At 37.2% G+C, this 26,906-nt stretch overlaps 1 protein-coding gene across 1 annotated transcript; it reads left to right on the top strand.

Annotated features, from left to right (window-relative positions):
* The first annotated feature begins 638 nt into the window (after positions 1–638).
* plekho1b (pleckstrin homology domain containing, family O member 1b) lies at positions 639–26,906 on the top strand. The gene is made up of 6 exons (XM_065298517.2): positions 639–1,024; positions 1,853–1,999; positions 11,523–11,663; positions 15,954–16,058; positions 21,110–21,211; positions 23,334–26,906. The coding sequence occupies exons 1-6, from the start codon at positions 998–1,000 to the stop codon at positions 24,012–24,014; spliced, it is 1,203 nt and encodes a 400-aa protein (XP_065154589.1). The 5' UTR covers positions 639–997; the 3' UTR covers positions 24,015–26,906.

Raw genomic sequence — 26,906 nt, 5'->3', positions numbered from 1 at the left:
ACTTCCATAGTAGGGAAACATATTTTGAAAGTATTGTTATAAATGATTAAGAAAATATTTTGATAAATGATAGTAAGCACACAGTTGACGGTACCCGTTAAATTCCATCATATTTTTTATTCCTACTATGGAAGTCAATGGTCACTATCTGCTTTGTGTTTACCATCATTTCTTAAAATATCTTATTTTGTGTTCATCAGAAAAAATAAATTCATACAGGTTTAGAACAACATGAGGATGAGTAAATGATGACAGAATTTTCATTTTAAAGTGAACTATCCCTTTAACTTAAAAAAGTAAGTGTTCATGCTAAAATTTTTAGTTAATTCAACTTAAAAAATATTAGTTAGTAAAAATGAGTCAATTCATGTTTTTAAGTTGAATTGACTCAAAAATGTAAGGCAACACGTTTTTACACTTGATGTTAACCTTAAAATTGACTTTTGCTGGTGTAACCTTTTAGTCAGATTAAATTACATGTTTGAAATGATTAAAACCACTTATGTTACATTCAAGCATATTTTAAACACGTTTTATAGTGAAAATTACGTTTAACAAATGCTTTAATGTCAAGTGGAAAGCGCATCACATCGCCCACCCCATGCATTATCTTTGCAGTGACATCATTGTGGTGTCCATAGGTGGAGCTGTGGGGGACAAAGAGAGGGACCACACAGCTGCAAGTTCCTCAAGCTCAGTTAACTCTCTGAAGAGACTCGCACCACACGACACGATGCTGCTCTAGAAAGCACGTTTCTCACATCTCTGCGATCTTTTTAAGGCGTGACCGTCAAGGAAAGCCATCGGATGATGATCTGCGTGGATCTGGAGGACAGTGAATGAAGTACATAGACGGGAGGAGGCGTAAGAAAAAGACACGAGAGCAACATCGTGCTTTCCTTCGCGTATAACGTTTCGCAGGATTTTGTTACATTGTTGCAAACACATTGCGTATCAGAGGATCCGGATTTATTGAGAGCTTTGTTGTTTTATAGACATGAAGAAGAACAATTCGGCAAAGCGGGTAAGACATCGTGTCTCATCTATTGTCAGTGCGGAGTCTTTGTACAGCAGTATTAAACAATGCACAGTTATACTAAACACGGTACTTATAAACAATAATTGTATAATAATGCATGCGTTATAATCGTTACATTTCAGCCATATTGTAATCCTTTACTTAAAGTCTACATTATATTGTCTTTTTCTATTCAAAGTAGGCTACAAATTGACAGACTTACGATACAAAGATGACTTTATATTGTATGTTATATGCGTTAATAAATCGCACCGTTATGTGTCAGAGTAGTTAAAGTTAACCATTTAATTTAGTTTTACTGCATTTTCCTAAACGTTTATAGTCTAGCTCGTACTCGAGTGTTTATATGCATATTGTTAGCATTTATGCATTTACTATTTGTTATTGTTCGTGTGTAAAATTGTCAGTATTTATTTCGTTTTTTGTTTGCATATGCCTGAATAACACGCTGGTAAAAGTAATAGCGTTTCCTCACCAATTTTTAATTTGTTCATTATACTTTATAATATCATGAAAGTGACGTGTGTGCTGTGAGAAAAGTAAGCGCCAGGAATGTGATCTACATAACAAAGACATTGTCTTCAAGAAAGTCTCCCCCTACTTGAGTCTGTGTTTCAAACCCAAGTGTGCTGCCTTCCTAGACAACATGGTTGGGCGTCACAGGCCTATGAACGGCCAGAAATGCCGTCTACTTAGGCAGTTAACTAGGCTTTGAGACACAGCCAATGAGGCACCCCACTTGGATCATTGGGAACCTTTTAAAATAATCCAAGTCTCACTGTTGTGTCTCTGATTTCATCTTTGTGCACGCAGGGCCCTCAGGACGCCAATCAACAGCATGCGCAGCCTGAAAAAACTGGGTGGATTCGCAAGTTTTGTGGCAGAGGGATTTTCAGGGAAATTTGGAAAAACAGATATGTTGTGTTGAAAGGAGACCAGCTGTACATTTCTGAAAAAGAGGTCAGTTTGGGGCCGCTTATTCACCTACTTCACTTTTTTTTTTTTTGATTTCATCTTCACAGCATGATTTGATTGACGAGATGTTGAAGGCATCGTTCACCCAAAAATTTAAATTCTGACATTGTTTTCTCATTCTCATGTTGTTACAAACCTGTATATATTTCTTTGTTCTGATGAACACAAAGGAAGATATTTTGAGGAATGTTTCAAACCAAACCGATCATGAACCCCATTTACTTCCATAATAGGAAACCGAATACTATGGAAGTGAATGGGGCTCATGAATAGTTTGTTTACAAACATTCCTCAAAATAACTTATCTTGTGTTCAAGATAAGTTATTTATAAAGGTTTGTAACAACATGTGCGTGAGTAAATGATTACAGAATTTTAATCTTTGGGTCAATTATTTCTTTAAATGTATAACATATATAAACCCTGTATCACGAAATGATGTACCTATACACTCTAAAAACAAGCGGTGCTATATAGCACCAAAAGTGGTTCTTTGCTCGTAATCATAGAAGAACCGTTTTTAGTGCCATATAGCACCGGTGAAGCACCTGTAAAGCACCTGTGTAGAACCAAATAGGGGACATATAGCACCACATATGGTTCTACATAGCCCTATATGGTTCTACACAGGTGCTTCACTGGTGCTTCACCGGTGCTATATGGCACGTAAAACGGTTCTTCTATGATTACGAGCAAAGAACCACTTTTGGTGCTATATAGCACCGTTTTTTTTTAGAGTGTAGTCACGTAAATTTGTGAGTCTTAAGCGGGAAACTGACAAGGTTTTTTCTGCCTTTTTGAGTGAACATGTCACACATTTCTGTTTACGTGTCACTGTCACGTATTTGTTACTCGACTGTTTTGTCCTATTTTTAAACCATTGACGCTTCGGTTTAGGGTTAGATTTGGTGTTTGCGTAAGGATGTCACTTTAAGTATTGGTTTATACCTTTTTTCATGATTTTTTATTTTCTGATTTTTAAACCATTGTTGCCTGGCCATGTCATTTTATGTAAATCTAACCCTAAACCGAAGCGACAATGGTAAGAAAATAGGAGTTGAGTAACCAATACGTGACAGAGACACGTAAACAGAAATGCGTGACATGTTCATGGAAAAAGGCGGAAAACCGTGTCAGTGTCACGCTTAAGACTCACAAATTTACATGACTATAGGTCATGTAAAGGTACATCATTTCGTGATATTGGGTTGCATATATTGATACAAATTGGTGTTTCTAATTGACTTAGTAAATTTTGAAATGCATAGTGCAAAATGTATTTGGAATGTTTTTCAGAGTAGCAAGTTTTAAACTAACATCAGAAGTGTAGGTGATTTTTATGGCACATGCCTACTAAAGTCCCTCATCTGCAGTGTCTGGCATCCCAAGGGCCGCTCGCTCTCGCCCACTCTTAGACCAAGTTATTGCAAAGCACAATTTTTTCTTATTTCCTTTGTGGATTTTAAGACAGAGAAGTTAGGTAACACTAAGTTTGTATATTTAAAGGCTTCTTTGTAACAGTTTTATCTATGTATCTATCTATCTATCTATAGCAGCTTGATGAGTCAATTGAGTCCTACTGAGGTCTTAGTGCCTAACACCTTTATCCAATTCCAAACATAGTTTTGGGATTAGAGCCGGACATGATGAAAGATCATTGAATAAGCCGGACAATATTGTACACGATGTAACATTCATTTATCTCAATCCACCATATAAGTGATAATATGTCTTGCAATGTTCCTCTCATTTCTGGACAAAGTATTTTCTCTGTGGAGGAATATGAACATAGACTCTTTGTTACAAGCTCAATGTTTGTCTTTACTGTGGCTGAATTACTGCAGTGTGGGAGTATAAGAGAAGCAGGATTGAGTTTAAATCATGGTCACGGACAAGACCGGTTTCTGCGCTCAGCATCGAAACAAACAATGCAGAGGAAGCATATGGGCTCTGGCTTGCAGCGCAGAAGGAGGATTGACCCTTTTAGTGCTTAACAGACTGAGGTTTCATCATGCTGGTGTCTAGATGTTTCCCTCCAGCTGTCTAGACAGACAACCGTTTTAATGATCTAGTACTGTTGTGTCATTGTATCAGATAAACAGCAAAACGATCCTCAAATGTGTGGTACAAATTACCCAGCTGGAGGTAACCTTTAGGACCTTTTTAAATGGTACTGCCCCAGTGACAGTTTGGGACCTTTTTTTTCTGACAGTGTATCTGATGTTTTTAATCTGTGTTATGGACAATGTATACTCCTTGCAAAATGCAATTATGAACATTACAATATGAACTGATGTGTGTCTCTAAGCTTTAAAACGTCTCATAGGAGCAGAAATCATGAGATTGTTGTCCGGTTTCCCAGTCTGGTCTAGGGATCAAATTCCTGGGAATTGATGTGGCAGATGTATAGAATGTGCACAGTAGTGTGGGAGAGTCTAGTCTCAGTCGTCTTCTTAGCACATTTACCCTGGTCAATTACTTTCTCTCGCTGGCTGCAGGTTTTAACCTCTGCATAAAATACGTATACCTCACAGTCGTATTATTATAAATAAGCCTCGTACCCTTTCCTCTAGATGGCATCTACCAGAACTTTATCACGAAAAGTGAATGATAAGCTATATGTCTTCTATCTACGCACTTAAATCTTAATAAGGAAGTTGTGGTATTATCTATATTGAAACTGTCCTATATTTCTCTTCTGCTTTATCTCATCTGCGTCATGTGTAGGTGACAGATCAGGGTGTAGTGGTCTTACTTTTTATCTGTTTTGCCTTTATTAGCTTAAATAAACTTCATACGCAGCATTACTATTTAATATAAAGATCTTCAGTGCTGATTCTTTACATTTCCAAATTCCGTCCTTGAGAAATGAATGTTGTTTTTTAGACAGTAATATGCTTTTATGTAAAAGTTTCATGAAAATATACAGTTCACATTTAAAGGAATGTTTTACTTTAATAAAAAAAATCCTGATAATTTACTCACCCCCGTGTCATCCAAGTTGTTTATGTCTTTCTGTGTTTAGTCAAGAAGAATTTTTCTCCATTAAATAGACTTTATTGGACCCCAACAGTTCACAGTTTCAATGCAGTTTAAAATTGCAGTTTCAACGTAGTTTCAAAGGGCTCTAAACGATCCCAAATGAGGCATAAGGTTCTTATGTAGCGAAAAGATGATCATTTTCAACAAAAAAGCACTTTTAAACCACAATGTCTTGTCTTGCACTAGCCGTGTGACGGGCCAGGGCGACCTTGCGTATTGCGTAAGCACGCGTCACATATGTTAAACGCACATTTGCATGCCATTTTAAACAATAACTAATACAAAGACATTAATTAGTATCATAGTGATAGACCTATATATCAGCCGGCAGATATATCGGGCCGATATTTGCAGGTTTTATGTGTATCGGCATCGGCCGATACGTGGCTGCTGTGTTCACCGATTTTTTTCCGGCATTATTTACAGACAGAGTGCTGAAAGCCGCAAGCGATTGCAGGTCATGTGACTTAAAACAACCAACCTTTCCATGACAACATCAAATGATTCCATGGCACCCTCACCTGTTTTTACTATTTGTTAAGTATAGTTTTTTTTAAGTTCAATAAATGTTACTTTTTAAAATTGAGACTAACATTTGGCATCATCATTGTGTCATTTTTATGATGTAAATTGAGTGAGCAAAAGCAGTATCAGCTACAAATATCGGCTCAAGAAAATCGGCAGCCTGTATCGGTCATCGGCTAAGGCTGATGAAACAAAAATCGGTATCCCCCTCGGCACTGAAAAAAATCCATATCGGTTGATCCCATTCCACATACAACAATGTTGGAATGGTCCTCAATGGAGCGTTAGTTTTGCATACGTCATGCATACGTGACCTTTTGACGTGTTTACACAATATGTGAGGTCACGCTGGCGCATCCCTTTGTTGGTGCAAGACAAGAAATTCTGTTTTAAAAGTGCTTTTTTATTTTTCTTGTGATAAATGACAATTGTTTCGCTACATTAGACCCTTTTGCCTCGGTTGGGATCATTTAGACCCATTTGAAGCTGAGTTGAAATGGCAATATTAAACTGCATTGAAACTGTGAACTGTTGGGGTCCAATAAAGTCTATTAACTCTTTCACCGCCAGCGTTTAAAAAAAAAAAGTTGCTAGCCAGCGCCAGCGTTTTTCATGATTTTCAACAAAGTGTAATGCCTTCCAGAAAATATTCTTCTTTAAATATATAAACATACAATATACCAAATGAAAGAACAGACCCTCTGCTTTCATCCTACCTTCAGTGGTTCTTTTGTAATCAGCTTTTGAATATGGGTAGGTTTCTGCAAAAACACGCATTTTGAGCAAAAAGCAGAGATAATTCAATTTTTGTGACGGACTTTTCATAGAGATCCCATTCAGAGCGATCTTTAAAACAGACACGGACATAGAGCCGCTTGCCATAGGGCAATACTTCCGGGTTTAAAAAGTTGCGGAAGGGCACCATCCTGGTGGATAATAGCGGTATTGCGGAAAGACGGAAAATCTCATCATTGGCAGGGAAGCGTTTTCTCTTGATTGACGAGAGAAAATGGCGGCGAAAGAGTTAAATTGAGAAAAATCCTGGAATGTTTTCCTCAAAAAACTTTATTTCTTCTTGACTGAACAAAGAAAGACATCAACATTTTGGATGACATGGGAGTGAGTAAATTATCAGGATTTTTTAATGAAAGTGGAGTAATCCTTTTATGCCCTTGATGTTGTATTTCCCACTGAGGTATTTGCTATGGAAAAACTAGACAGGCAAGTAAATAAGTTCATGCACAGTTTATCACACAGCAATTGGTTTCTCATACTGGTACATGTGTATTGGATTTCCTAATAAAAGCGGCATCAGATGTGGCTGATATGGAGGGCCAGATGTCAGATGGGCCGAATGTTTCTAGCAGTGTGAATTGGTGTAAATAGAAAACGTAATGGAATGATGAGGTCATGCTGTGCAATAGTAAAAGTTAGGAAACCCAATTGCACACTTGAACACATGTGCAATCCGTGCAGGCGTCCAGCTACATTACAGCAAATGAAATAGGAAAATGAATGAATCAATTTGCGCATCGCTTCCTGGCATGAGTCTGACTCACTTTCTATAAAGAAAAGACGAGTTGATGATGTCGTGCCCTCTATGGTCATGTGATTGCTTCTGGTTTCTTTAGTGTTTCTCTAATGTTCAGGAAAGTTTCACAAGAAATCTTGGTCACCCTGTCAGATGCCTATTACACGTCTTGTCTTTTATAAAATTGCAAGTTACAAGGAAGTCAAAGGACAACAGGGAATGCAAGTTTATTTGTTTCAAATTTGTGTTTTACACTGGAACGCACTGTACAAAATATCTATCAGTTTGCAAATGAAATTGATAAAATGCAAAATTTTGTTGTTTTGTTGTCGGTTTGGTTGTTCAGCCTACAGGGTGTGTGTCTGATAAGACATTGCACTGGCACAAATTATTGGCTGCCAAGAACAAGAAGTCATGGATTTAAAATCAAGGAACATAATTATTAGAACAAACAAAACCTTGTAATGTACTGTAAGTCACTTTGGATAAAAGTGTAATTGTAAACACATATTTAGATAGCAAAATTGCCTAATTTCATGTCACATTAATATGAGTTTCATTTTTAATTGACTGTTTTCTGCATAAAATTATCCTACATAATGTAGAGAACATTCTGTGAAAATATAATCTTAATATCTTTAATATTGAGTGAGTAAGGTCATGTTAAAGACGTGAAATTAAAGTAAAATTTGTTAAAATATAAACTCCTAATTAGGCATTTTAAACTGTCAAGGTTTCAAATCCACTAAAATTTTCTGTAATACCGTTTGCAAAGTATGAGCTAGGTTTACACAAAATTAATTAAATCATTGTGACATGTATTTTACATTTAATATATATTACAACAATATTTTTTTGGAAGAAAATTATAATTTAAAGGTTTTATGCATGTTGTATGTTGCTTAAAAATAAAATGTACTGTGTCAAGTTAAAGTTGTTGTATACGTCTGAAAATAACACATTTTAGTGTTGCAATGGCAAAACCGCATTACTGTGAAACTGGTATTTTTGCTTAATCTAATCACACCGCCAAAATCTCATACCGGCCCATGCCTACGCCTAATTCTTAATGATGCTCCTAATCTCAAAATTACATTGGGACTAACCTGGATTTCAAAGACAGGGTCACATATGATCTAACATGATTTGGTTCTGCATAATTTATTATAATATCCATAAACAACTTTTGAGTATATATTTTTTATTTACTTTAATTTTGGTACTGTGTTGAGTCAAAACTTAAATTTCCAAATCTTAAAAGTAAGAACCATTTGAGCACTGGAAGCGAGAGAGGAAACTTCTTCAATGTTTTCTCACTCTTTTTGTTTGTTAAGAGTCACAAACAGATTTGTTATGTCAGTGTGTCAGGGCTTAAAGTGAAGCAGATCATGTTTCATTCCTCATCTGCCCTTTCTGTTCCTCTGTTAGACTTAGCAAACACACCGTTTCCAGCAGGTTTCATATCATAAAGCACCATTGACCTCATAGCCGCCTCATCACAGATTTCTGTTTAAACATTTCATCGTGAACTTTTAACATGTGGGCCAAGGGCGACTCTTTTCATTTGTCTTGTTTAATGCACCCTGATATGTTTTGTGACATTGATCGACAACTTTGTTTGATGGGAAAGTAAATATGAAACTGAATAGCTGCATGTGATTCAGGCAGGACTTGACCCGTCGTTTAAATGACAGTGAAATATAAAACGAGACTCTGAATGATTCACCTGGCCTCGTATTGAAACTAAATGAATTAAGTGACGCTTTATGTATAAATAAACATTGGAAGCAGTAGAGAAAGCGACCTGGCTTAAAAAATATAATTTTTTTGCTAAAGTCATTTTAACTTTTTGAATGAAAAGAAAACATTTTTATGAATATTTCTGGTTGCAGTGCAACAAATAAAACTTCAAATTGTAAAACAAACAAATGGTTACAGTGATGCACTTACAGAGTCGATATGGCAATAAATCCTGGATTGTTTAAGGATGCGAAGCTCATATTTTTGTGAAAGCATTTAGGCCTGCCAATCATTTTTATTGTCAATCATTTGAGCTGTAAAGTTGTCAATCATATTTTTAGTAAGGCCATGTGTTACCAATATAATGCAGATGGGTGGAGTTTGCACCATGTAAACCAGGGGTCTCCAACCTTAAGCAAGTGCTACCATGAATTATAAAACAGGAGGGCTACTTTTTTAGTTTAAAAAGATATAGTCTACTCAAAACCTTTTTGTTTTACTTGTTGGGTTTATTTTATTTGTTGGTATGTTTATCATTGTTTAAAATGTTAACATACATAAAAAGCCAAGCTAATAAAATATGTAATAAATAAATAAATAAATATGAATATTAATAAAGAACAGTAGTCTATGTAGCATTAAGACATCCTTCTTTTGTGCAAAGCTTGATATGACAGGAGTTGAAAGGGACTCTTATGTGTATAATGTGTATGACTTAAAGGGATAGTTTACCCAAAATGAAAATTCTGTCATCATTTACTCCCTTATGTTGTTATAAACTTGTTCGGCAGAACACAAAGGAAGATATTTTTAACAACTGAACTGTTTTTGAGCACCACTGACTTACAAAGCATTATCCCTTTAAAAGGATATTTCACCCAAAAATGAAAATTCTGACATAATTTTCTTATCCCCATGTTGTGCTTAACCTGCATGAATTTCTTTTTTTATGGACACAAAAGATTTATTTGAATAAAATGATGATTGTAACCATTAACTTCCATAGTAGGAAAAACAAATATGATTGAATTCAATGTGGACCGTCAACTGTGTGATTACCATCATTTATCAAAATATTTTCTTCTTTATTTATCCCAATACTTCCATAATAATGTTTTTCTACTATGGAAGTCAATGGTTACAATTGGGGATGAGAAAATGATGACAGAATTTTTATTTATCTCTTTACGCAAACACTGCATATGTTAAACATTTCTACAAGTGACAACTTTCATTATAAGTTCATTACTGTCAACAAATTTAGTTTGTTGTTTTCAGACTGTGACTAAATTATTTTCTGTGGTAATTGACAGCATACCACAGATGCTCTTTGGAAGTTTATTTAAACTCTGAAAATGACTTTAACATCACACATGACAAAAATACTGTTTACAGCTCCAGACAGCTTTAGTTATAAAAACAGAAAGTAGTCTGATTATAGCGTATATATCAGACAGCCTGGAAAGAGTGAAATAATTTTTTGCAGTTTTTTTACTTTTGTTTCTTTGTGGGAAAGAAAATAGTTTGTCAACCAAAGTTAAGGATGCTATTTTGTTTGTTAATTTTTAATGATTCTTCTTAAAGTTTAACGGACAACACATTAAATATAAATAACTGTCTTTATTTGCAATTAGAAAGGTCAGCTGCTTCATGAGATCTTCTCAATTCTGTCTTAAAGAGGCGAGTGTTTTAAAGTCCATACATGGATCCAAACATGTCAAATCCAATGCAGCACATTCGTTCAATGAATTTAGCCATGCATGCATTTTCATTTGGAGGTTTTTCAGAATGATCTCAGATTACAAACCGTGCCAGATTTGGTGTCAAATACACCAAGAATCATTTTACAGGTAATGATAGTGGAAAAAAATCCATTGATCTCTAAAAATAAAGCTTTAGGGTCTCCTTTTCAACCGGTGTATGTGTGTGCAAGAGTAGTCAGAGCAGCAAACTTCAATATAACCTAAAATGAGAACTTTCCAAAGTCCAGCATTGACTTCAGATGTACTATGCCATAAGTGTCCTCCCATGGAAAAAAGGATTGGATCAGATTGTCAGTTAATTGCTGCCTTTGTGCTGTTGGAACAGTAGATGTACTATTTCTAAAGCCATTCCCTGTCGTGACACCCATAGGGCACTGCGTGCCATGCCAATATTCTTAAGTACTGCACTGTAGACCGCGGTTTGTAGTACACCACCACCAGCTGTGGCCTTGCATGCATGCATGCAGACAGTTTTTTATCTTTAGTGCAGCGCTAATAGAAATTGATTGTGATTTAATGAGAACATTTGGGAGGTGATGCCAAATTAGGCCATGTTGTTCCCTTTGAATCTGGGGTGAAGGTTCTGTTATTTGGCATGTCTGACCCAGCCCTGCCTTAAGTTGTTTGTTTGTGAATTTAAGCCATGCTTGAACCTTTAACATCCACAGAAACTTTCTGTTGCACAGATGGTTCTTTGTGGTGGAAAAAGTTTCTACAGATTATAAAAAGGGAAGAAACATGTGGTTCTTGTAGGTACCTTTGACTTGCATCGCTGCAATGAAGAACATTTTGTTTTTGGCCAAGCATGACTCTATACAAGTTTCAACATTTTTACACAGATTAGATCATAGAAGAGAAAGCAGTTTTAAACCACACTTAATTAACCGAATCTCTTTATTCTTCTTTAGGTTAAAGATGAGAAGAAAATCCAGGAGGTGGTGGACCTCACAGACTATGAGAAGTCTGAGGAACTTCGCAAGGCCAAGAGCAGAAGCAAAAAAAACCACAGCAAGTTTACACTCCTGCGGTGCCGGCAACCAGGAAACACGGTCAGTCTTTACAGGAAGTGACATTTTATCACTAAAAAAATACTTTTTTACACGTCCGAACACACCGCCTTGTAAAGTGTCGCAAAATTCACGGCATGTCTTGAGCTACATTCAGTACTACATTCTCTTGTAGGCGTATGCGCGAGCTATGTGTACAATATACGTGGGGTTTCAAAAATGTACACATACAGTTTTCTGAAATTGCGGCACGCGGACTGTATGCAGACCTTCGCGTACACGTAAAAAATGGACTACACTTTGGCCTTTAGATTCAAATACTGCTGGGCTAGTTAGTTTATTAGTCAGTTTTGCAGTGATACTGTTAAACGGGATACTTCTTGATTTGCACTTATTTGAGTGAAAATGAAAGTATATAGGTTTGTAGGGAAATTTTACATTCTTCTGTTTGGTGACTAAGATACAATGAGTAAGGCACTTGTTGCTAATAGCTTGCACGTCATTGGCCTCTGAGCTCATACTTGGACTGACCTCTGCAGTTATCCTGTCCGGCCGTCCTGTGTAATTGGCTTTCAGTAAGAACATCTCAGCTTAATGCGTTTTACTAGCACACCACAGGCATTCGTAAATATCCTCCATTCTTTAGACCAACACAAACAACATGTTTTTGAAGGTGATGTGTTTATTTTAAAATGTTATGTGTGTATTTTAAAGTTAAAAATACTTTGTTGCTGCCCCAGTGTAGCAACAAGAAATAAGTTGAATAAAGAAATATATGTAAACATCCTTAAAACAAAAAAATTACCATAACCCTCACCTAAATTGTATTAATAAATGAAATTTAGCTTTTTAAATAAATATGTCTTCAAGGCAAACATACTAATGAAGAAACAGATTTTTTTTTTAATGAAAAACCTGTTTGTAAAGTTTTGATAATTGAAGTTAAAGATTAATTTTTCCTTCATAATTGTGACCCTGGACCACAAAACCATTCATAAGGGTTAATTTTTTTGAAATTGAGACGCATATGTCATCTATAATGTGAGTAAATACTAATACATTTCTATTATTGTGTGTGTTTTTAGGACAGGACAATCTTTGGCACAGATATCATACAACTATTTGAAAATCTAGAATCTGAGGGTGCAAAAAAATCTAAATATTGAGAAAATCACCTTTAAATTGTCAAAACAAAAGTCATTAGCAACTGTATCCGCTCACCAATATAAAGTTTTGATGTACTGTATTTTTCGGTCTATAAGATGTGTTTTTTTTCATAATTTGGCTGGTGCTGTGTCTTATAGTCAGGTGCACCTTTGTAAGTCAGTTTGAATTAATTTTTTGACATTTATGAGACAAGAGACAACATTACCGTCTACAGCCGCAAGAGTCCACCATATGCTGCTTCTGTATTTATATAATTTTGTGGATTCTGTAATATGGAATGGCGAGTATGCGAACTTCAAGCTAGTTGGCTTGTTCGGTTAATTTAGACTTTTAACCTTCCAGGTAAGTTCTGTATGCTATGGTTTATCGTTTAAATAACTGATAATATTACTTTAACGTACAGACATATTCAGCCTGCTGTTCTGTCTGCTGTTGTTTAGTTGAATTGCCTTTCCACAATAAATGTCTGTTCTTCGGCTTGGATTTTGTGAAATAATTTTCTATATAAACGCGTCGTAGAGTCTACTGTGACTTATATGGGCCCTATTTTAACGATCTGAAACGCAAGTGTGAAGCGCAAAACGCAAGTGACTTTTTGGGTGGATCTGTTGCTATTTTCCCGGCGGGAGAAATAACTCTTGCGCCAGGCGCAAATCAATAAGGGGTTGGTCTGAAGTAGGTTCATTATTCCTAGGTGTGGTTTGGGCGTAACGTCAAATAAACAAAAAATCAGAACGCTATCCAACATTCCCTTTAAACGCAAGGGCGCAAGTTCCATGGCGGGTTTCTATTATTATGACGGATTTACCAGGCACACGCCAGGAGCGGTTCACAGCCGAGGAGACCCACGTTCTTGTAAGAGCAGTCAAAGACAGAGAAGTTGTTTTGTGTGGGGATGGAAGAAACCCCCCCAAATCAGCGTTGGTTAAACAGGCGTGGGAGGAAATAGCCACAATTGTCTCATCAGCTGGCATCCCCAGGACGTTGCGCCAAGCGCTACAATGATGTCAGGAGACGGGGGAATCCCAAGCTTGCCAGCATAAATTGGGCATGCCGTGTAACGGGAGGTGGATCTGCCTCCACACATGACCCGACGCCAGCAGAGGACATCGCTGCGTCCACCCTCACTGCTGAAAGTGTTGAAGGCGGTTTGGGGGCTTTGAAATCGGACCCAAGAAACGCAAGCAGTCCAACCCCAAAGTGCACTTAGAAATCCAGTTCACATACATTAAGGTTTCTTATGAAAACATTTTAATTATTATTTACATAAAATAAACATAATACAGCCACACAACAAACGTATGAAAATATTTTAATCGTTATTTTTATGAGAATTTTTAACGCAGCCACAAAATAAATAAAAACTATCACCACGCTCACCACAATGATTTCCCTTATCTCATGTGTTAATATTTTTTATTGTAACAATTTATGATTTGCAAAAATAACTGTTGCATCTGTGTAGATTAGATAAGCAAAGTGTGTGCGCGTTGTGCACGCTATACATTATGGTCAAGCATGTGCCCTTAAAATAGCATAATGAACAACGCGCAATGACTTTAGACTAGTTTTTTTTGGTCAGTGGCGCAATTGTTTTTGAAACTGGAAAATAGCATCAGGGATGGTTTGCGCCGGAACACGCCTCCTTTTTTGCGCTGAACCGCCCAGGGAGCGCAAGTTCATTCCCTAGTTTGCCGACGTGCGTCTGTGGAGGGAAAAACCCGCTGTAGGCCGGTGCAAAATACAAATGATACATGCGACACTGACAAAGTCAATTGCGCTGGGTGCAAGATAGGGCCCAAATATGTTATTTCATCTTAATGACGCATTTTTTAATGATGCGACTTATACTCCGGTGCGGCTTATAGTCTGGAAAGAACGGTATTCACAATAGGAAATGTACAAAATATCTCCATGGAACTTGATCTTTACATAATATCCTAATGATTTTGCCCCATACAATGCATTGCTGGCTATTGCTACAAAAATACCCGTGTGACGTAAGACTTGTTTTGTTGTCCAGGCACAATTTACAGTTATTGTATTGAGGAAGCTGTTATCTCTACTTCTCATTAAACACATTTTTATCGAAAAGGGAACTCTCCTTTTAGAAGTCTTTAAGATTTGTTAGATCACTTTTCTGAAAAACTGGACATGTTTTTGAGAGTTAGGAAAAACATTAGGGTAACGTCAGGCCAATCCTTTAAAATCCAACATTGAGAAGGATTAATCCTCACGACACAAACATGCTGGGTCTTAGGAAAATCCAGCAGTACCCCCCTTGCCCGAAAACACCCTTCTATACACAAACACACAAGCACACGGTTTAATATGTCACCCTGCTCCACTTACAACAGCTGTTGAACATGCAAAGCTCAGTGATGGAGCAATGCTAATGTATGACCTCATGCAAATCATCAGATTTATTTGACCTTCAAGAACCAGACATGACATCTCTGTTTAAAAAGTCATTGTTTAGCACCTGATTTTTACAGTTTTGCATTTGGTGGACCCTTTTATCTAAAGCGACATGCAGTGGTATCGTTTTACATGTATGTGTCTTCCCTGGGTATCAAATCCATAACCTTTTGCAATTTACATATTGTTGTTATATCGAATGCAAATTTGAAAGTATTGGTTTTACAAAAGAATAAGATGTATTTCTCTGCTCATGTTTCATGAATGAGGAAGTGAGATTACTCATTGTGTTAGCAGTGAAAAGGTTGTGGGTTCGAATCTGGAAACACATAGTAATAACACATAAACCTTAAACGCACTGTATGTCCTTTTGGATAAAAGAAGTGAATATAGAAGTGAATGGAGAGGATATGAGAGCAACAGTTGATATGACATTAACAGAAGTGTTGTGGTCATCACATGTGCAGCAGACGCTGTTAGGAAGTCTCGCAGTGTTGTTGCCTAATATGGTGGTTTCTGACTCATGCTGTTGCTACATCAGCTGTCCGTAGGCAGAGCCATATGGCCGTACCTGCTGATTTACACTTGGGTCATTACATTTTCGCGTCTGCCTACTGCAATTTGTTCATTTCATCATTTTTTCGACACTATTGAAATGTTAAACTGTTTATATTCAGATAAACAATCTTTTCAGACAAAACATCATGCTGTTTTAAAATATATGATATCTTTCACCCCTATACGCAGGTCCCAAATCTGGTGTTTCTGGCTGTCAGTCCGGAAGAGAAGGAATCATGGATCACTGCTTTAAATGGAGCGATCACCAGGTCCAAAAATCGCATTTTGGATGAGGTAAGCTAGGCACACCCATCTATTTCCATCTTAAATATTTAATGAGAATATTAAGGATTGCAATTACTGTTGCTCGTATATTGATTAACTAATCTTAGAGCCTCAGTATAAATCAAAGAAAACAAGATGCAATAATAAATAGGAAAAATGCATTGCTCGACATGACCTTTATAGTGGAATATAAAAAGAGCCAATCAGTCATTAAAGACTTGGGGGCCAATCACATCAAACGCATTTTAAACGCTTGGAAACGTAAGGCGCGCCGCACTGCCTTTTTTGTCACTTTAAAAAAAGAGCAGTGCGGCGTGGCTTTTTATATTGCTAGGCAACAACAGAGACAGCTGTCCTGTCAATCAAATATTGAAGAGTGAGTGCTCTTTTGCTGTTAATGGTCATATTAGCAAAACCTTTAAAAAGAGGATGCTTGCTCTGACCTTGATCGAGGGTGAGAGGTGCACAAACATATAGGAGTCCCAAGCAACTATAATTTTCCGTCACCATCACAGAAGGCCCGCCTCTCCCCTTATTCGATAGGACAATGAAAAACGTGAATGGCATTGGTGATTCTCACAAAATCCAGATTTAGAAGGTGTCCAGCATCAGAATTTTTAAAAAGCCCTTGAAGCCAATTTTTTTTTTGCACATATAAGATTAAGGTTTGAACTTACTATAACCATTATGTTTAGAGAATTAAAAAATATTTCCTATAGAATTATTGAAATTTTTTAGATTATCATTATCAAAAATGATCATTACCGCAACATGATATTACATTAAATATATGCATTTACAAACTCATGTTTCGGTAATGAGAACTAAAAAGTTGTCTAGGTACTATGACAAACAAAATTTCAACTTTTATCTGGAGAGAAAAAATAAGAACTGCTTACCTGGTAGCCATCTTGTCACAGTCAATTATGTCCCTTCCAACATTTTTTTTTAAATGTTAGCTCCTAGAGGGATTAAACAATGATTTAAAATTGTTAAAGAGGATGAAAAAATTGGTCTTGGACACATTTATATTCCTTATTATTGTCTCTACATTTACAAATGATCACCAAATACCACATGTTTCTTTACTGAAAATGTTTATAGTATAACATGCACTGAAGCTTTTTATTATTTAGATTTTTTAATTATAAATATTTCAATGTCAAAGAACCCAAATCCAGTCATGGAGATGTTGCGGTAATGAAAATTTGAAGATTGGCCATAATGAAAACAACAAAATTGGCTTGTATGATGTCATTTGAAATCATGTGCAAAATAATACAGGAAGAAATGTTTGTAACTGTATGCTTCTTATATTGAAAGCATTTACTTTTTTTATCAAAATGTTTCATGACACCTCATAAGTCTAATTTTGCGAGAATCACCCAAATGTGTTTGGTGTGATCAGCCCCTTATGATTCTCTTAGAGAGAGGCTTTGTGTACTAGTACGTAGCAGTCTTTGCACATGCGTAGTTGCTGGAGCGACCTGAAAAAAACTAAATGTATGGTATTGTTGATTTTACAGGTTTAATAGGTGGTTGGAAATATGTTGTTTTATTGTATAGTCTTCCCTCATTTAAGTTGATAGGACTTAGTCCTGCTAGACTAAAATTGTCCGGAGGTGTTGCAAAAGGGGCCGCTGAGTTCCCTAAAGCGACTTTCATTAAACTTTGCTCCTACGATACCATGAGACTGGGGGAGGTGAGGTGTGCTATTACTTTTGTAAAAGGTCAGACTTTATTTTTGATTCGTAAAATCCCCATAGACTTGCATTGAGGAAGGGTCCTAGAATAGAAACAAAAAATATTTAGGACCTAACGGTACATAATCAGGAAGTAGGTATTAAACAGTGAAGTATATACTTTCAAAGGACAAAGTTTTGGATGCGGAGATTAGCAACTGCATATAAACACCCGGGCAAGCACCCAAAACACTTGCGCTGTAGTGTTGAGCTATGCATGCTTCAGCACTCTTTGTTTCAACCACAAAGATTATAGGTCATTCACGCCTTTGGAGAAGACACTTTTATTAAAAGTTTTAATCACATAGACATCTGCCCTCTCCTTCCTGATCTTTTCACAGTTTGTTTGCAAAGGTATTTGCTCATTTTAAAAGCGGGTTTATAATCAGGCTCGGCACACAGTGGGAGAATGAATCACTCCACCAAAAATAGACGCCAGTCACGACTCTCTGCGTTGAAGCAGATCAGAGTATATCCTCACCTTTAGTTTCCCTCTGCAGATCAAATATTCAATTCAGCATCTATGTCCATGCTGTCAGTTTCCCTAAATCAACATGTGAATCACGGCTATATACACACACACACATGCATAAGCCTGTAATATATACATTTACAGTTGTGCATTTGGCAGATGATTTCATCCAAAGTGACTTACAGTGAATTCAAGCTATACATTTTATCAGTGTGTAATGTATGTATCAGTATACAAATGTATACCATAAAGGTATATATGTATAATATATGTATATACCATAAAGGTATATATGTATAATAAATGTATGTTATTAGTGCATATTGACATATTAACATATGGACCGATACCGATGTATCGGCCGCCGATATTTATCGGCCAATTTTTGATGAATTTGAAACCATCGGCATATTGGCAATAGCACGAGAAAAACAATCGGTATCGGCCTATTAATTAACTGCATACAGAAATCCATTATATGTAAAAAAAAAACGAGTTAATGTTGTTAATAAAATAAATGCTGAACAGCAAAAACCACCTTTGAAGGTTGTCATGTTGTCTTATTATATTTGTTTTAGCTTAATTTGTGTCTCTCTTATTATGTTGGTCAGTTGAATGTTAATTAGATCAAATCCATGTTCAGTAAAAATAATTTGATGCAGAAATAAATTAGCTTATAGACCAACTGTATAGTATTTTATACAAGTGTTTAATATCGGCATCGGCCAGAAGTTGTCTGTTTAAATCGGTATCGGCCCAAAAAATCCTATCGGTGCATCCCTAATATGGACACGGTTAACTTGTAGGGTTTGTCAAACCTAGTTGATGCATTGTTATTTGCGCATTTATCTCTGTATTCACCAGCAATACAACAACAAAGTGCACACACAGTTTTGGTTGCACAAGCAAATTACTACCTATTTTTTTTGTTGTTGAAGTCGGGCCTCCTTATCAGATAGTGTGTGTCTGTGCTTTCCATTTCAAATGTGATGAGGTGTAATTCAGATCATTCGTCTAGCCGAGATAATTCTCATGCGGTGAAAAGAGGCATTGAGATCTCCTGTGCCGCTCAATACGAGAGGAAACTGAGTCAGCAGTCAGAAACAGCCCATTAGATCCTTACCAGAACAAGTCTATGGCTTTCTGAATATTACGTTTATTCACAACAGGATTGGTTTACAGGATACAGTTTGTGGCAATAAAGCACACATTGTTCCCTAAATATGGGCTTGCGGGGATCTGCGACACCGGAATTATACTTCACTGCATTTTATTGTCTCTGTACTTGTACTCTGCACAGTGACTATAAAGGTGAATCTAATCTAATCGTACAGTTAATATGATACATTATATACAAATATAATAAAGGCCTGTTGGGTTTATTTTCTTTATCAGGGATCAGTATCAGCAGTGAATACCCAAATAAATTCAGATTACATCAATGCACTTCAATTTTGTATATATATAATGTTGACATTTAATGTTTTGATTTTATTCAAGTACTGATTCGGTTCGATTCGGTTTCATTAAAAAACAATTAATGTGGTCTTCTTTGAATTACATTGTCAACAGGTCTGTTTCAGTTTCTACATAATCACGTGTATTGTGCGGTGCATAATCTCTCACACTTTTTGACCTATAAAAAGTGAGAGGGCTTATCAGACAGACAGGAATCGAAGTGGGACAGGAAGTATAGCACAGGAAATAGCCTACGATTTATTTTTAATAAAACAAGTGAACGGTCACATAATTTAGAGAAGTTCCAAGCCCATTAAACTGATGTGATAGAGAAGTAAAGTGTGCTTTGAGAGCTGTGCGTGGGGGTGGATACCAAGATCTGCAATTGACTCGACAGCATTTGCGTTATTTGTTGCGCAGGAGGCACGCTATAAATAATGTTTAGCCACAATTTTCATGCATCCACTGAAAAAGCATAAATGTGTTTTATACTTCCGTCTTTGGGATTTTTATAAAAATCGAAACTGTTTGGTTTTAATAATGATTGCTATTAATAGACAAACCACATTTTCCACCTTTTGCTAGCTCTTGTTGGTTTGGTTTTGCAAACTACAGCATGTCAAAGTGCAGCACATATGATGCCAAAGCACTGATGTATGATGTGTAGGCAGATTGCAAGCATAAAACTGTTAATATGCAATCTACAAGTACAACACCTAGCACAAATATACTGCATTTCAGTTTTTTTGAAAAATGCACAAATGTTGCTTGACTGTCCTGTATCAGGGTGATGCTAGGGGGTTGCTGACTAGCTTTATTTATAACAAACCCCTAACCCATAGTATGAACACTATAATAGTGATGCTTGTCTAAGCAAAATATACTAAAAATTATGTGTGTGAAAGTAGGATGTATCTATGAAGTTCGTTTATCTAAAAAAAGTGTAAATGGATTTTGTAAGAAACAAATGTAATCTAAAGCTCTTTGCAATGGCCTGGTTTCACTGTTTGCCACCCTTTCCTTATTGCATAAACCCTGACCAGTCACACAGCAGGATTAGTTATAAGCTCTTAGCCAAATTCAAACCATCACTAAACACAGTCTTGAACATTACAGTATAAGCTTTCTTATTTACAACAGGTTTCGATTAGTGGCTTGATGCATCTGGGTAGCGGAAATTCACAACCTGGCTTGATTCCCAGTACTGAAATCATTCACAAACTCTCCCCAACACAAATAATAAACAGCCTCATTGATTGGTTAATCAATATACAGGCCCCTCCTACTTCCCATGATGTCACAGGCTGATGTAAAGCATGCACTCTCTAATAGGTCCCATTTGATTAAAATTTTCAGTTTGGTTTAATTTGACCTCTCTCTATTTGTAGGTGACGGTGGAAGAGGACAGCTTGTTGGCCCATCCGACGCGTGACAGAGCTAAGATCCCCCACACTCGCCGCCTGCCCACCCGTGGACACCTCATGGCTGTGGTAAGCAATTCATTTGTTGTGAAGGTCACCTCATTGAACATGAAGTGTGTTGCTTTTTCTCTGCTTGTCATTAAAGAGACAATCCACTTAAAAAAAATGGTCTAGTTCCCCTAGAGTTAAACATTTGATTTTTACCGTTTTGGAATCCATTAAGCCGATCTCCGTGTCTGGCTGTGCCACTTTTAGCATAGCTTAGCATAATCCATTGAATCTGATTAGACCATTAGCATCACGCTAAAAAATAACCAAAGAGTTTCGATATTTTTCCTATTTAAAACTTGACTCTTCTGTAGTAACATCGTGTACGAAGATCGATGGAAAATTAAAAGTTGTGATTTACTAGGCAGATATGGTTAGGAACTATACTCTCATTCTAGCGTAATAATCAAGGACTTTGCTGCCGTAACCTGGCTGCAGCAGGCGTAGTGATATTACGCAGTGCTCGAAAATTGTTCCCATTGGTAGCTTTCAATAGCAGGGGACTATTTTCAGACAGTGCGTAATATCATTGTGCCTCCTGCAGCCATGTTATAGCAGCAAAGTCCGTGATTATTAAGTTTTAAATAGGAAAAATATCGAAAATCTTTGGTTATTTTTGAGCGGGATGCTAATGGTCTAATCAGATTCAATGGATTATGCTAAGCTATACTTAAAGTGGTACCACCAGACCCGGAGATAGGCTAAATGGATTCCAAAACGGTAAAAATCAAATGTTTAACTCTATGGGAGCTGGGAAATGAGTATAGATTTTTTTTTAAAGTGGAGTGTCACTTTAACATTAGAAAGTTAAACACCATGGCTACAGTATTTTCCGGACTACAAGTTGCTCCTGAGTATAAGTCGCATCAGTCAAAAAATGCGTCATGAATAGGAAAAAAAACATACATACGTCGCACTGGACTATAAGTCGCATTTATTTAGAAAATTATTATTCTTTTTGGGAGCATTTGGTTTGTTAAGTCTTTCTCTGTTGTCTTTAAGTTAATGTTTTTTAAGTTAACAGTTTTTTTCAGGGGTAGGCTACATGAGCAACATATAGCACCATCTTGTGGCTGTAGACGGCTGTTTCTTTTGGTTCATGTTAGTCAGTATGAATTAATTTTGCCATATAAGTCGCACCTGACTATAAGTCGCAGGACCAGCCAAACTATGAAAAAAAGTGCGACTTATAGTCCGGAAAATACGGTAATTGAAATAATTGTAAAACATATGAAATGCTTGTACATGATTAAATGCTTTATGTCAGGGGTTTTCAAACTTTATGATGGCAAGGACCCCCAAATATGATAAACCTTATGTAAGGGACCCCCATAATAAAATATATATCCATTTATATAATCTTTGTATAAAGTACATTTAAACTCCGTTAGATAAATATAATTTTTGATATTATAAAGATAGCATATTGTTTCCAAATAATTGGCTATATAGTAGATATTTATTTTATTTTGCTTTGTTTTTTTTCTCAAAAATTTTCCTTAGAACCTTCTAGGGGATCCGTGGGGGTCCCCGGACCCCAGTTTGAAAACCCCTGCTTTGTGTGACCCTGGCTGTGAAAACCCAGCTAATGTCATTTTTGGTGATTTACTACAAAAAAGCCGAGCAGGGTCACATATAAATATAAATGAAATAATATAGAAAAAAATATATTTTTGCCATGTTGTTCACGCAATGGTATTGTAAACAGTATTGTTTCAATTTAACTCTTTCCCCGCCATCATTGACGAGTTATCTTTTTACTAATATGAACCCCTGTATGTTTTGATGATCATTCTGAATCTGATCTCTAACAAAATTCCTTCACAAAAATGCAATTATTTCAGCTTTTTGCTAAAAAAAAATATTTTTAAGAAAAATACCCATATTTAAGAGTTTATAAGCAGAGAAAAAATATAGATGATATGAAACGTTTTGTTTGTTTGTTTGAAAGCAGAGTGTCTGTTCTTTTATTTGATATATTTGTATGTTTATTTATTTAAAAAAAATGGCTGGCGGGGAATGAGTTAATATCACTTGTGTTGCAGATATTACACAATTGATCTTAACAAATGTCAGAGCTTTCAATAAAGTGGTTCCCAAATCTGTCTAAAATGTCATTTTGTGTCACTTGTATCAATTATAGGCTTCCACCACCAACTCAGATGGCATGTTGACCCTTGACCTCATACAGGAAGAAGACGTCTCCACTCCCGATGGTTGCGAAAACAACCTCGACAAATCCGACTCGAAGCGAACCCCAGATTCCCAGTGCTCCAAAATGGACACCTCAAAGCTCTCGATCAGTAAGGAGACGCCTGGAAAATCCCAGAGTCTGCCCCGTAAGAATGAGATCTCCTGGGACTGGTCTGAAAACCAGGCACAGACGCCGCAGCTTCACAAGAAAAAGTCGGAAAAAAACCGCTGCGCATCCATGGACGAGATCCTCACCCATTCTGAGACGCGGGCCATCCCCCACTGCTCGACTTCGGCACCCGTGCAGCCCGTCAGTCAGCTGCAGGACTTGATCACCCAGAAGCTTGAGAGAACTCAAGAGCTGCTGACTGAAGTACGGGCGCAGGGTAAGGGGAAGGGCTCGCCGAGCGGGAAGAGCTCAAGCCCAGAGGGTAAGCGGTTAGAGGCGGAGCGACTGCTGGAGGAGGCGGCCTCCACCTGGGGACAGGCACGCGACGTGCTGGAGGAAGTGAAGGAACTTAGGGCTCTCTACAAGCAGCTTGACTCCGCCTCTCCGACCTCACTTAGTCCATCACAGAATGGAAAACTAAACGGCCCTCAACAGACAAATCACAGGAAAAGCATGATGTGAGGACATGGACGTATCTTCGAACGCATACAGTAAAACTGAACGTTCTCAACTCAAAGCATCTTTTTTTTACTAGACTCTTCCTCTTTTGTTATTGCTGGAATTAACTATAATGATTAACATGAGCTATACTGTATATATAAATGTATGTAAGCATCGTTAAAGAGCAAATCTAGTTTCTTCCACTCCCTAAATATCAGCTTCAAACAAAAGAGGCCTGGTGGTTTTCCAAACACAAGCTGTTGTGTTGTCCCCCGCGCTATCAGTTTTCACAGGGACACTCACAGCGTGGAGGCACCGCGAGGGGCCCGTCAGGGTAAAACAGGGTGAGAAACACCAGACGGTGATGTTGCTGTTCAAGCCGGTGTCATCACCACCAGCCTATCACAATGTGAATGTTTCAACATACACTGGAGGAGCTCCGAAATGGTTGTAGACCCCTCAGGTCTGTTGTACTCACTGTACTGTAGTAATAATAATTTCCCAGCACACTTTCCACTTTCCAAACTCATAATAAGATGCAATCAGGGTGTAGCCGAATGCGTTACGGCTAATTCTCAAGCGGTCCGGCAGAGCTCTGCGTCCCATCCGATGGACTCTATCTAAAGCCATTTGTACTTGTATGAACGTGAATACATGTGACGTCTGGTGCCAGTGTTGCTGTGGATGGTGATGGGAGACACAGCTGCCATTGACGAGACATGCAGTAGTGGCTGGGGGCATCTAGCTGCAAGGAAACGATTAATAATAATTACACATTTGCACTATGGAGGATGCTGTAAAACGAGAGTGACGCTGGCAAGCTATCTTTTCAAACCTAAGAGGCAGAACAGACAATCTACTGTGTGAAGAGGAAATATGGGTTGTGTAGCTCCAAGTCTTTACACCTAAGTGGTATTTTCTTATAAACCATTTAAAATACAAAACCTGCCTTAGTGTATTTTCAAAGGGCACATGCATATTGCATTTCAAACTCTCGAAGACTCTGCTTGTGTTTCAATTACAAGTTGCCTGCGCCTCAAGAAACGTCAGCAGAGATGCTTTATAGCAAGAGTTTATTTTGCTTGCGCTTTGCTTTTGTAGAATTTGTGTCTTTGGGGAACTATGCAAGATTGCATGGGTGAATCTCATGAAATTGCATGTGTTAGATTTCACATAAAAGAAAGGAATTATATTTTGCTTTAAACAACTTAAACTTGCTTTAGAGGTAGCAAGATTTGAAAGTAATGTAAATGGATCTTGTTGCATTTTAAAGTTTTTTTTGAAAATGGGCTTATTTTCCAGCTCCCCTAGAGTTAAACATTTGATTTTTACCATTTTGTAATCCATTCAGCTAATCTCCTTTGCTGCCGTACCATGGCTTTAGTTATTTTTTAGTGTGATGCTAATGGTCTAATCAGATTCAATGTATTATGCTAAGCTATGATAAAAGGGATACCGCCAGACCCAGAGATCAGCTGAATGGATTCCAAAACGGTAAAAATAAAATGTTTAACTCTAGGGGAGCTGGAAAATGAGCATATTTTCAAAAAAAGTGGAGTGTCTCTTAAAATATTGCTTAAAGGTGCAGTGTGTAGATTTTAGGGGCACCTAGCGAAAAAGGGTGCGAATTGAAACCATTGGCTCAGTTCACCACTTACCCCTCCCCTTTTGGAACAAATAGATACAGTAGCCACCACAGGACATACATGTCGTAATCAGAGATGCACTGTGTAGAGCAGTTTGTCTGTTTTGGGCTACTGTAGAAACATGGGGGCGCAAAATGGCGACTTCCATTTAAGGGGACCGGCAATGTATAAAGATAAAAAAGGCTCATTCTAATTCTAATAAAAACAAAACGTTTCATTATTTAAGGCTTTTATACACCGCTGCAAATATAGTTAGGTATATTATATTGCATTTTTGTCAATAAGTCCTCCTAAAATTTACACACTGCACCTTTAAATAGTAAGCAAAGTAAGTTTTTAATACAAAGTACAATTTTTCTTGGAGGTGAAATGTGACCCATCTTCATGAGATTCACCTGCACATGGAAATATAACCTACGTGTATTAGGATTTACTGGCAGTGTGCAGTATGGTATACAGTTTTAACAACCAAAGGGTATGTCTTGCCAGTATACCACACCTTGTTTTACAGTTAGTAGCTTAAATAATGTGTTTGCACAATGAAATGGGTACAGGTCAACCTGTTCTGTCATTGAGACTTGATTATAAACAGTGTTATATTTTTTGTACGTTATTGTAAAGTGCTTTTTTGTAGAGAAAGACTTGGAGGAAAGTTTTTGCTTTTAAAATGTTCGACTGAGTAACCACTACCCCGAGAGACAACCTTCTGGAATAATGTCGGAATTATGGAAATTTCATTTCCGAAAGTAACAAAGCACAACGCCTACGACATAGCCTCCGTATAGCTTTTTTAAGAAATACAGGTAAATGATTCACAATGTTATTTTCAGAGTCGCCACACAGATGCCAAAGGTTTTCTGTATCTCATACACTCCAATGTTGTGTGATCATTTCATGCTTAATCAGATGAATTGGTTTGTTTCTTTTATCTGATATTTTTACGGAGATGAATGTAATTACCCGAGCATCTGTCAGGTGCTGGCATTCATCGTTCAGACCGACCGTGATCAGCAGGGTTCATATTAGATCAAAACCAATCCCATAGGTCCAATCATGCAGGACACCCAGCATCCATGACAGTCATCAATTTAGTCTTTTACGACTATGTTTACTCTATGTTGACATCAGAAACCATGTGACCGCTTAAAGCTGATGTTTGTTCATGCTGTTTGAACTATTTATGTACGCCATATGTTTGTTCACCTGTTGTTGCTATTCTTCTGCACTTCTGCAGACCTTTGATAAAATGTGAATCTATAACAATGTC

Source organism: Paramisgurnus dabryanus, chromosome 13 (genome assembly GCF_030506205.2).
Source record: "Paramisgurnus dabryanus chromosome 13, PD_genome_1.1, whole genome shotgun sequence".
Taxonomy (NCBI): domain Eukaryota; kingdom Metazoa; phylum Chordata; class Actinopteri; order Cypriniformes; family Cobitidae; genus Paramisgurnus; species Paramisgurnus dabryanus.
This window is presented reverse-complemented; position numbering and strand designations above follow the sequence as displayed.